This window comes from Mobula birostris, chromosome 18, assembly GCF_030028105.1.
Source record: "Mobula birostris isolate sMobBir1 chromosome 18, sMobBir1.hap1, whole genome shotgun sequence".
Classification (NCBI taxonomy): Eukaryota; Metazoa; Chordata; class Chondrichthyes; order Myliobatiformes; family Myliobatidae; genus Mobula; species Mobula birostris.
Genome location: NC_092387.1, coordinates 26,441,731 through 26,455,026, shown reverse-complemented (window position 1 = coordinate 26,455,026; position 13,296 = coordinate 26,441,731). Strand labels below are relative to the sequence as shown.

General features: G+C 44.0%; 1 protein-coding gene across 1 annotated transcript in view; it reads left to right on the top strand.

Moving 5' to 3' along the window:
* Window positions 1-13,296, top strand: part of LOC140212011 (dual oxidase 2-like) — a 166,376-nt gene that overhangs the window by 25,639 nt on the left and 127,441 nt on the right. Inside the window, exons 2-3 of the mRNA XM_072282367.1 lie at window positions 9,011-9,088; window positions 11,325-11,489. Coding sequence (XP_072138468.1) covers window positions 9,011-9,088; window positions 11,325-11,489 — 243 coding nt within the window. The remainder of the gene's footprint in view (window positions 1-9,010; window positions 9,089-11,324; window positions 11,490-13,296) is intronic.

Genomic DNA, 13,296 nt, shown 5'->3' with positions numbered 1-13,296 from the left:
AAAAAGATTATGAGAGAAAACTGGCAGGGAACATAAAAACTGACTGTACAAGCTTTTATAGATACGTGAAAAGAAAAAGATTGGATAAGACAAATGTAGGTCTCCTACAGACAGAAACAGGTGAATTGATTATGGGGAACAAGGACATGTCAGACCAGTTGAATAACTACTCTGGTTCTGTCTTCACGAAGGAGGACATAAATAATCTTCTGGAAATAGTAGGGGACAGAGGGTCTAGTGAGATGGAGGTACTGAGGGAAATGCATGTTAGTAGGGAAGTGGTGTTAGGTAAATTGAAGGGATTAAAGGCAGATAAATCCCCAGGGCCGGATGGTCTGTATCCCAGAGTGCTTAAGAAAGTAGCCCAAGGAATAGTGGATGCATTAGTGATAATTTTTCAAAACCCTTTAGATTCTGGACTAGTTCCTGAGGATTGGAGGGTGGCTATTGTAACCCCACTTTTTAAAAAAGGAGGGAGAGAGAAACCGGGGAATTATAGACCGGTTAGCCTAACATCAGTGGTGGAAAAATGCTAGAGTCAGTTATCAAAGATGTGATAACAGCACATTTGGAAAGCAGTGAAATCATTGGACAAAGTCAGCATGGATTTGTGAAAGGAAAATCATGTCTGACGAATCTCATAGAATTTTTTGAGGATGTAACTAGTAGAGTGGATAGGGGAGAACCAGTGGATGTGGTATATTTGGATTTTCAAAAGGCTTTTGACAAGGTCCCACACAGGAGATTAGTGTGCAAACTTAAAGCACACGGTATTGGGGGTAAGGTATTGATGTGGACAGAGAATTGGTTGGCAGACAGGAAGCAAAGAGTGGGAATAAACGGGACCTTTTCAGAATGGCAGGCAGTGACTAGTGGGGTACCGCAAGGCTCAGTGCTGGGACCCCAGTTGTTTACAATATATATTAATGACTTAGATGAGGGAATTAAATGCAGCATCTCCAAGTTTGCGGATGACACGAAGCTGGGCGGCAGTGTTAGCTGTGAGGAGGATGCTAAGAGGATGCAGGGTGACTTGATAGGTTGGGTGAGTGGGCAAATTCATAGCAGATGCAATTTAATGTGGATAAATGTGAAGTTATCCACTTTGGTGGCAAAAACAGGAAAACAGATTATTATCTGAATGGTGGCCGATTAGGAAAAGGGGAGGTGCAACAAGACCTGGGTGTCATTATACACCAGTCATTGAAAGTGGGCATGCAGGTACAGCAGGCGGTGAAAAAGGCGAATGGTATGCTGGCATTTATAGCAAGAGGATTCGAGTACAGGAGCAGGGAGGTACTACTGCAGTTGTACAAGGCCTTGGTGAGACCACACCTGGAGTATTGTGTGCAGTTTTGGTCCCCTAATCTGAGGAAATACATTCTTGCCATAGAGGGAGTACAAAGAAGGTTCACCAGATTGATTCCTGGGATGGCAGGACTTTCATATGATGAGAGACTGGATTGACTAGGTTTATACTCTCTGGAATTTAGAAGGTTGAGGGGGGGATCTTATTGAAACGTATAAAATCCTAAAGGGATTGGACAGGCTAGATGCAGGAAGATTGTTCCCAATGTTGGGGAAGTCCAGAATGAGGGGTCACAGTTTGAGGATAAAGGCGAAGCTCTTTAGGATCGAGATTAGGAAAAACTTCTTCACACAGAGAGTGGTGAATCTGTGAAATTCTCTGCCACAGAAAACAGTTGAGGCTAGTTCATTGGCTGTATTTAAGAGGGAATTAGATATGGCCCTTGTGGCTAAAGGGATCAGGAGGTATGGAGGGAAGGCTGGTACAGGGTTCTGAGTTGGATGATCAGCCATGATCATACTGAATGGCGGTGCAGGCTCGAAGGGCCGAATGGCCGACTCCCGCACCTATTTTCTATGTTTCTATATATGTACTTCGATAATAAATTTACTTTGACTTTGGGAATCGAACTGGTTCACCCACATAAATATTAGGGAGTCAGAGGCTGGGTAGCCCACAGCTACTAGGTGAGCTGGGTGGCTCATCTCTGACCACTCTGAAGTCAGAAGTGTGATAGAATTTTCATTAGAGCGTGTCTGGATCAGCACAGCTCTAATAATTCTCAGAAAGTCACATTTATCCTGTCAAAGCCGCCTGCTTTGTTCTACCACTGCTAAACAGTCACTCCCTGCATCACCAGCAGAAAGTGGCTCCAGTATGAATCATCCATGAAATGGCTGCAGTTACTCGCCCAGGCCACTCTGATAGCAGCTGCCAAACCTCTGATATTTACGACCAAGAAGACCATAACAGCAGGCACACAGGAAGACCACCAGCTTCAGATTCCTTTCCCAGCAGCGCACCATTGTGATATGGTAATGTTTCACCAACCCTTCATTATCACTGGGTCGAAATACTGAAAATTGCCATCCGTCAGCCTTGGGGCAGCACTTTCGTCAGCAGGACTGCAACAGTTCGGGAAGACGGAACCCTTCTTGATGTTGAAGGCAATTAAGTATGTGCAATAATCCCAGTGACACCTAAATCTCAGGAAATGAATAAGTAGTATAACTATTATTTTGATCACTTTTTGGCAATTATTAGATTATATTTTGTTATTTATAAGTATGATATATATTTCTAGTATACCGTTATTTTATTGCAGAGATTTTCCTGCATTCAGGAATATAGACGTTCGTGGCAAGACAAGTAAAATCCATTCATTATTGCTCTCATGAAGATAATCATAGAGCAACCATGATCACCATCAGTGATCACTCATGGTCGAGTATGATTCTTCTCCTGGTGGTTGATCTGGTCACTTGTGGGTCTTGAGATGACTGAATAGGCTGCTCTGTGATCCACAAGTCCTATTGCAGTGTTGCCAGGTGTAGGTCATTGAAGTGGTGGTGGATGACGCTGGTTGGGCCTTTTCCAGTCTCTCCCTATGTTGAAGCCGCTTAGTCTCAGTGGCACAGTGGAGGTGTTCTTCAAGCTGTGTAGTCCCCTCATTGATAGTCCTTCTCCAGCTTTCCCTCTCCTGTGGTAATTTCTCCCATCCATTCAGGCTGATGTGGCACTTCCTCAAGTGGGTCTTGATATTGTCCTTGAACTGCATTTTCTGTCCTCCAGGAGTGAGCTTTGTATCCTTGAGCTGGTCAAACAGGAGTTGTTCAGGGAAGCAGGAGTCTGGCATATGGTTGATGTGGCCGACCCATCGCAATTGGTGTTGAGTCACAGTTGTGGCTGTGAAGTTAATGTTAGCTTCCTCCAGGCTGCTAAGGTACAGGCCCTTTGGCCCAACATGTCAGTGCCAGCCACAGTGTCACCCAGCTACTCTCAATTTCCTGCATTCTGCCCATATCCCTCCAAGCCTGCCCCTTGACATACCTTTCCACATTTTTCCTACCCACTTCCCTGACAGCTCATTCCATATACTCACCACCCTTGACATGGAAAAAGTTGCTCCTTTCTCACCTGAAATCTATGTCCCTTAGTTTTGGACTCCCCTAACCCACAGGAAGACTGTTTCCATCCATCTTATCTACCACACATAATTTCAATCTTACACCATCTTAGAATATTCAGCCTTACATCATTTCTCTAAGGTTTCCCCTCATAGTAGTAAGCCATCTTTTTTTATTTCAAAAATAAACTTTGTTCATAATAAAAATATGTAAAAAAGAAGAGAACAATTATGGTGTTGTTTGATCTGTATGGTATACTGAAACCATTCCAATTGGCATCTACAATCATTCCACAGTCAGTCACTTACATCATATTTCTTACCCAATCTGATGTTTGGTCTGAACAATGATACGTACCCCATAACTGGGTTGCCAAACCAGCAGAAATGGATCACTCAGTTGGAGTCTGGATTACTAGCTCTAAGAAAGTTTTATTAAAGAAACAAGCAACACAGTAATCGAAAGGATAATAAATGCAACAGTTCAGCAATGATAAACACACATGTGCACAGAATTAAGATAACAGGATCAATCAAGCTCTATCGTTGTCTAGGGGTAAATGACCAATTTCAAAGTGACACAAAGTCCAGTTCAATTTAGTTCAGTTCACAGTAATCATTGCCATGACGATGGACAATGTGCGGGAAGGAGAGAGAGAACAAGAACGAATGATCATTCAAAACGGCTTCCACACACAGACCTGCGATATTGCTCACAAGCAGCTTTCGGGCGAGTCCTTTGTGATGTCACCTGAGGTCACCGACTGTGACCCCTCCTCCAGATGTGGTCGATCCTCTGCAGTGAACCTGGCACCCAAGCAAGGGTGGACACACACCGGGTTCCCGCTGATCGTACCTTTCCACCCTGTGCGTCTATGGCTTGGTTCCGCAACCAGCCTTCCAAAACGACTCCCGCCGACTTGCGGGCGGGCACCGCTTCCAGGGTCTCGTTACCTCGTGGTGTCGTGTGTGTCCTGCCTTAGCGAACCTGTCCCTTTTTATCCCCCTGCTGGGGTATCGCCTGTCCATCACTTCAAACAGTTCAGGGTTCAAAGGGGGAGCCGCTCTAGACAGCTCTCTCTCCCATCCCTTCATTACACATCTCCAAATGCTGCTCCATTGTCTTCCTCATCTCTCTCTCTCCCGAAGACAGGTGGCAGACCAACTGCTGATCACACAGGACAGCTAACATGTATGTGTATTCTTGTCACACTTTCCCCCTTTAAGGATTTTTACTGGGGGGTAAAAATTACAAACATGAATACATTATTTGATACACACAACTATACATCTTTATCAGTTATTACAGCGAGTTTGAAGTTGTCAACGCCTGACAGACAGTCAGCCATCACATTTTCTGTCCCTTTTATATGTGTTATTTATAATCCCCTAGACCAGGCTCCAACTTAGCAAACTTCATAGTGGCCAAAAACACTGATGAATTGCGATCAATGTAACCTCTCATTTGGTTTTGTCCCGGACCACAATAACAAGGGTCGTCCCATTCCGACTTAGTTTTCTCTCGCAAGGGCTTAGTAGGAAGGGGGGAGGGGGTAGTGACCGCAGAGTTATTGCAAAACTTCCTACAGTACCCCACCATCTCCAAGAGCCTTCTGAGGGCCCTCTTGTCTGTCAGGGTTGGGAGGTCAGCGATAGCCTGCACTGTAGCTTGCATCGCTGCCAGCAGCCCCTGTGTCACCACAATTTCCAGGTAAGTGACCTTCATGTGGCCGAACTCATTTTTTTCAAGATTCACTATCAATCTGGCTTCAGACAGCCATATTAAATTGCCAATACACACCTCTGTGTTCGTCAGCCCTTTAGTCACTGAATTACTCAGTCTATATGGATGTTGTTTACTAGGCTGCCCTATTGAACAGACACCACCCAACGTCGCAGTTCTTTGCATCGCCTCGGGACAATCAAACACACGGGTGCGAGTCGTTTAATTACTTCTCCTAAAGAGTCGCTTTGTTCCGGGATTAAGGGAGAGACCTTATCAGCAGACTTGGCCAAAACAATAGCCTTCTCCCATCTGGTCGATACCATACTCATCTTTTCACAATGGTTTTTCTCTCTTATCTGGGGGACCCTAGCTTCATTGATTTCCACGCTAACCCCGACTAGGTTTGTTAGCATATCAAAAGCCTGTGACCGTCTCAGTTCGCGTCGGTCATAATCAATAACATCCTCCCCCCTGAGCAGCCGGTAAACCTCTTTCATGATTCCACCAACTGTTTCTTCCAGCACCGCAAAATGTCCACCAGGGGGTACCTCGTGGGCCAGGTTAAAAACCTCATCCCCATAACTCTTTTGCACCACCCCCCACCCCTCATCTGCGGGCATGGTGCTTGGTCTCCCTTGCTTCCTTAGCACTTCCTCTCCCACACAATAGCCTACTAGTTCCCTTGTCAAGTCTGTGTCAGAGAGAGCTGTCTCTGCCGAAATCATCATCCCCTCGTCTCGCTCCCGCGTCTGCACAAATTCTTTCCTGGCTACTGCTACGTCTGTCCCAGCTCCCTCACTACCTCGTGCCTCACTACACTCCTTCTTTTCACTTTCTACCCCCTTCCTGTACAAGACTGGCAGAAACGTCTCAGCTAAATTTACTACCGCAGTCCCGTGATGAACCTGTGAGTCCATGGGCAGGGCCTCAATGCTGGCAGGCTGACCTGTCAATCTCACGACTGAGAACACGATTCCCTCGGCGATGTCATTACCGAGCAAGACTTCCACGCCTTTCATCGGTAATTCAGACCTCACCCCGATCGTGACTAGTCCAGAGACCAGGTTGCTTTGTAAGTGTACCTGGTGCAAAGGGACTGACTCTGTCCCCTCCCCAACACCTTTTACCTCTACCTCCCCAGTCTGGGTCTCTGAGCTAAACTCTAATACACTCTTCAGTATTAGTGACTGACACGCTCCCGTGTCTCTCCAGATCCGCACTGGAACTGGTTTTAACCCCTCCTTAACTGACACCAATCCGGCCGAGATAAACCTCTCGCGCCCTTCCTGAACTTTGGCAGACCTGCCCTTCCCTGGCGGTTCGTTTACCAGCTCGATACAACCAGTCAAAATCGCTGTCTTCCCTTTTCCTGTCTCCTTCTTTGGGGCAAAGCACCTGGACGCAAAGTGTCCGACTTTCCCGCAATTATAACAGACGACCCCAGGAGACTTCCTGCCAGACTGCTCCCGGTCTACCTTATCCTTCTCACTAGTCCCCAGCTTACTTTCTGACTTTTCCGGCGGACTCTCCCCGCCGTCCTGACTACCCTTCTGGTAGCCTTTACTCGGGGCAAACTTCATTTTATGCGTCAATGCATACTCATCCGCTAACTTAGCAGTTGCGGCTAATGTGGCTGCCTCTTTCTCATCTAGGTAGGGTCTCATACCCTCCGGGACACAACCTTTAAACTGCTCAATCAGGATCAGCTGTAGCAGTCTGTCATAATCCCCCTCTACCCCCTTCGAGGTGCACCAACGCTCACAATATGTCTGCATCTCACAGGCAAACTCTAAATACGTGCGGTCCCACTGCTTCCTCGCATTCCGGAACCTCTGCCGGTATTCCTCCAGGTCCAACTCATAAATCCTGAGGATGGCCTCTTTCACCACCTCATACCTCTGGGCATCTTCTGCGGACAAAGCCGAGTAAGCTTCTTGGGCTTTCCCTTTCAGTACACTCTAAAGTAAAACAGCCCACTTATCCCTCGGCCAGTCCTGACTTATAGCCGCTTTTTCGAAATGGAGAAAGTACCGATCCACGTCGGTATCGTCAAATGGGGGAACCAGCCTAACCTCCTGGGTCGCCCGGAACCCTCCACCTTGGTTCGGCACGAGCCCCTGCTCTGCCCTTAACCTTAACTTCTCCAGCTCGAATTTCCTTTCCCTCTGTTTCTCCAACTGCCTCTCTTCTCGCTCCAACTGCCTCTTTCTCTCTTGCCTTTCTAACTCTCTCTCCTGCTCTTCTCGCTGTAACTGTCTGTCCCTCTCTTTCTCTTCTCGCTCCAACTGCCGTACCCGGAACTCGTGCTCGAGTCTCAGTTTTTCAAGCTGTACCTGTACCGCGCCTCCAGCAGGTTTTTCAATAGACACCACCCCCAGCTCGCCTTGGGGAAACACACCTTTAGATACATAGTGCTCTATGATAGCTCTGTGTATCTCCTCTCTCCTCATTGTTGACTTCCCCTTAGCAAGATTCAACCGTTTGGCCACAGCTACCAATTCCGATTTCCTGGCATCCTCTAATGCCTCCAAGGTCGGCGCCTTTATAAATTCCTCAGCCTCCATTTCTGCTGTTTGTCCTTTCTTTCTTTCGGGAATTTTGACCCAATCAATTTACTCCATCCCAAATTTAGCGTTCAAAATCGCGGACAAGAACCCCACCTATGTTACGTACCCCGTAACTGGGTTGCCAAACCAGCAGAAATGGATCACTCAGTTGGAGTCTGGATTACTAGATCTAAGAAAGTTTTATTAAAGAAATAAGCAACACAGTAATCGAAAGGATAATAAATGCAACAGTTCAGCAATGATAAACACACATGTGCACAGAATTAAAATAACAGGATCAATCAAGCTCTATCGTTGTCTAGGGGTAAATGACCAATTTCAAAATGACACAAAGTCCAGTTCAATTTAGTTCAGTTCGCAGTAATCATTGCCATGGCGAAGCACAATGTGCGGGAAGGAGAGAGAGAACAAGAACGAATGATCATTCAAAACGGCTTCCACACACAGACCTGCGATATTGCTCACAAGCAGCTTTCGGGCGAGTCCTTTGTGATGTCACCTGAGGTCACCGACTGTGACCCCTCCTCCAGATGTGGTCGATCCTCTGCAGTGAACCTGGCACCCAAGCAAGGGCGGACACACACCGGGTTCCCGCTGATTGTACCTTTCCACCCTGTGCATCTATGGCTTGGTTCCGCAACCAGCCTTCCAAAACGACTCCCGCCGACCTGCGGGCGGGCACCGCTTCCAGGGTCTCGTTACCTCGTGGTGTCGTGTGTGTCCTGCCTTAGTGAACCTGTCCCTTTTTATCCCCCTGCTGGGGTATCGCCTGTCCATCACTTCAAACAGTTCAGGGTTCAAAGGGGGAGCCGCTCTCGACAGCTCTCTCTCCCGTCCCTTCATTACACATCTCCAAATCGCCTGTCCATCACTTCAAACAGTTCAGGGTTCAAAGGGGGAGCTGCTCTAGACAGCTCTCTCTCCCGACCCTTCATTACACATCTCCTAATGCTGCTCCATTGTCTTCCTTATCTCTCTCTCTCCCGAAGACAGGTGGCAGACCAACTGCTGATCACACAGGACAGCTAACATCTATGTGTATTCTTGTCACAACAACAACTGAACCTCTTGACAATGTCTGCATGCATTTATGTTTGAGTTGCTGCCTCGTGATTGGTTGACTAGATATTTGCATTCACAAGTAGGCGTACCTAAAAAAAAGTATGCACTGAGCATACCTCTGAATCTCTAAATCATTCCTTCTGGATTATTATGCCAGTAATGTAGACTCATAGTATTGAAGAGAATCGCAGTATTGACCACACAGATTTACTTTGATTTAGATGCTGTTCTGAATTGGGAGGTACAGCGATATGATGGATGGTACAATAATCTTGCCCATCACAGCAGAGGGACAGTAGGTAAGTGATTCCTTCTACCTGTAATTATTTCTACAATTAGAGTCAGAGTCAGTTATATTATCACTGACATATGCTGTGTATGTGTTACAACAAACCAAATCTTACAACATCTTGTCAATGGCAAAGAATTTTGTAGCATACTATTGGAAGTATTCTTGACAATGGGAAATAGAATTGTGCAGGTACAATGAGCTGAAGGTTCTCTTCCTTTGTTGAGTTGAGTTGAAACCACCATCCAATAACCTCTCACAATCCAGGGTGGTGTAATGTAGATTCATATGACTGATCTTATTGGTCAGAACTGTCCTAGGACCAGAAAATCCCCACAAACGACACATCTCTGGGATTTTTTAACAGGCAGCAAAGCCATGCCCATAGTTTTCTCACCTAGCTCAGGATCTTTTATTGTGTCCAAAAATCTCAAGTTGTTTGTTTTTAATGGTACCTAAATGCCCCTCACATTCTGTAGCATTTAAAACTCTTAAAAATTAAGGGATCAACTTACTTAAAAAATCCTTGGGACCAGTTTCACCCTGTAGTCTGCCATACATTTTTGGCTGAAGTCAGTGATTGTTGGGGAAGAGACATGAAAAGTTCAAGCGTGTATAAGGATTTGTCAAATCTTAAAACACATTCGACTTCCTACATTAAAACAAAATGGGAGAAGGAAGGAGGGATAATAATATCTGAGGAAGACTGGACAATAATATGGAGGTATCAATGGAAGTGTACCAGTTCACAGAAATGGAGAGAGTTCAGGTGGAAAAAATGGTTTAACTGCATAACACCTCATAGACCTGATTTTATTCTCACAAGTCAATGAATATGTTGTTAAAAAAAATCACTCCCTACTCTGTACAAAGCTTTCTTCTTTCGATTGTTCTTTCTTTCCTCTCCTTTCCATAAGTGTATACCTCAGATAAATATTATGTGGAGATTTGTGACAAATATAATTATATGATATATATGTACAGTATCAAATGATGAAATTCAATAAAAAATAAATTACAAAAAATCTAACTTCTTATTGCTTCAATAAATACTATGCTAATAATGAGAGGCTATAGTGGGTAAAGTTGATTCATCTAGACTCTGCCATACAAAGGTAATCTAATTCCACCTTTCAAATTACGAAAGGTTTTGAAAGCATAGATATAGAGGAGGTGTCTTTATGTGTGGACAATACAAGAAACAGCTTCAGGAGTTGTCCAATTATTGACTTGTGAGAATAAAATCAGGCCTATGAGGTATTATGTAGTTAAACCATTTTTTCCAGTGTGAATAAAATTGTTCCAATTTATGATTAACGGATGCTGTTATCTTCTCCATTTTGTAAATGTCCATTGTAATTTCCATCCATACATTTAAAGTTGGGCTCTCCTGTGATAACCATTTCCTGGTAAGGGTCTTTTTACCAGCCACCAGCAGTACATTCATTAAATATTTACCTCTTTTCAACCATTCTTGACGTATATACCCAAAATACATGGTCTTACTCTCTAAGGGTATTTCACATTTAAAGATGTCTGGTATGGCATTATGTATCCCACTCCAACAGTCTTTGATAATGGGGCATTCCCAGAAAATATGATAATGGTTTGCATTTTGATTTCCACAGTTTCTGCAGCAAGCAGGGGGGTTACTATTATAATGGGATTTCTGAGAGGGTGTAATAAAATATCTTATCAAGTTTTTCCACCCGAACTCCCTCCATTTCTGTGAACTGGTACACTTCCATTGATACCTCCATATTATTGTCCAGTCTTCCTCAGATATTATTATCCCTCCTTCCTTCTCCCATTTTGTTTTAATGTATGAAGTGGAATGTGTTTTAAGATTTGACAAACCCTTATACACGCTTGAAATCATTCTACTACTGTTGTCTGAATTATATGCTTTTCTAAATAGCTCTATCAGACATGTACTTGCCTTGGTTACATTTTTAACTGTCCTATTAACATACTGTCACATCTGTAAATACCGGTAAAAGTCTTGTTTTTCTTACAAGTGTTTCTCTTTGAGCATTTCAAAACTGAACAGTGTTCCTTCTTTCATTATATTGCAAATAGTTGCTATTCCTTTAGCTGTCCAATCTAGCATCCAGTTTCTTCGGCATAAAATCTGAGTCATATGCACACCATTTAAGAATTGCAATGTCTCTCTTTAGTTTATATAAGAAGTTAGTTTTAATGCTGAATTTGAAAAGCAGCCAGTGAGTCACTGTTCTCCTTTTCAGACACTCCCTTTGTTCGCCTGCTGCCAGCTCGTTATGCTGATGGAGTTTATGAAGTTTTCCGAGAGCCAGAATTACCAAATGCTCGCATGATCAGCAATGTGGCAATGCAAGGGAAGTCAGGAATACCATGTTCCAAATACCGAACTGTTCTGTTTGTCTACTTTGGTAAGTTAGCTTATAATTTTGTGAATGCTTTAGATCTGCATTCAGGTTTAAAGTTGTTTTTTTGCCAAATAAAGACACCCAGTAACTTACAGTTAGGACTCAAATATAACTTGCACCTGAGTTCTGACAACATTGTCATAAATCTTCTTTGCACTCTTTCCAGAACTAGAGGTCATGGGTTAAGGGTGAAAGGAGAAATACTTAAGGGAAATCTGAGGAAGAATTTCTTCACTTAGAAGACGGTGCAAGTGTGAATGAGCTGCCAGTGGAAGTAATAGATGCAAGGTCAATTTCAACATTTAAGAGAAATATGGATAAGGAAATAGAATAAACTCACAGTAACAGAGACACAAGAGACTGCAGATGCTGAAATCTGAGGCAACAAATAATTTGCTTGAGGAACTCAAAGAGTCAAGCTGCATCTGTTGGGGGAAATAAATCATTGATGTATGGGGTCAAAGCTCTGCATCAACACTGCATGAGAAGTTTTATTTTGGCATACCTTGAAAAGAGTTTGTAGTGGATGACGAAATGAACTAGTCTACACTCAAAGTAGCGAAGCGGTGTTTCGATCTGAAATTCAACAATTTTAGATTTAAATTAAATTAATTATGAGGACACAGTCCTCATTTATTGTTATTCAGAAATGCATGCATTAATAAATGATAAAATGTTCCTCCAGAATAATATCACAGAAACACAAGACAAACCAAGACAAGAACTGACAAAACCAGATAATTATAACATGTAGTTAGAAAGGTGTAAAGCAATACCGTAATTTGATAAAGAGCAGACCATGGGCATGGTTAAAAAAAGTCTCAAAGTTCTGATAGCCTCATCATCTCACGCAGATGGTAGAAGGGAGAAACTCTCCCTGCCATGAACCTCCAAGCAGCGCAAACTTGCCGACGCCGCACCATTGGAAGCACCCGACCGCAGCGGACTCTTGAGTCCGTCCGAAAACTTCGAGCCTCCGACCAGCCCTCCGACACCAAGCACCGAGTGCCATTCTCTGCCGAGCGCTTCAACCCTGCCCCAGCCGCCGAACAACAAGCATAGTTGAGGACTCGGGGCCTTCCCATCTGGAGATTCTGGATCACACAGTAGCAGCAGCAGCAAAGCAGGCATTTCAGAAGTTTCTCCAGATGTTCCTCCGTGCTCCATCAAACCAGGATTGCGCACGGCACCCTACTTGACAGATAACAGATATCACCGCCGGAGTGGCCGCTGGGAGCTGCGTTGTGCTGCCATCTTCTCCTGCTCCTCCTTAATTCCTTTCCTCACCACAGATACTGCCTGACCCACTAAGTTCCTCAGGCAGATAATTCATTAAAATAAAAATAATCCCAGGTTACACAAATAGTGAAAGTCAAGTTTATTATCATATGCTCAAGCACAGGTATGCACAGGTGCAATGAAAAGCTTTCTCGCAGAATTACCACAGGCACAGAGCATCAGATAAGCAACATTGGCATGAAAAACATAAGTTAACTATAAATTATACACATTTTTTTAACCAGAAAACTCAATTACAACAAAAAATTGTCCATTTTGGTGCAAAGAGATTAATGCGATCATAGTGTTTCTAAGCTGTAGTTTAGAAGAGCTAAGGTTTTGCCATTTGGTTGAAGAACCAAAGGGTGGAGATGGCAAATCCAAGTTGGCAAAATTAGATTATGAGAACACTCAGTCCTCTTTTATTGTCATTTAGAAATGCATGCATGCATTGAGAAATGATACAATGTTTCTCTGGAGTGATACCACAGTAAACAGGACAAACCAAAGACTAACACTGACAGAAACACAT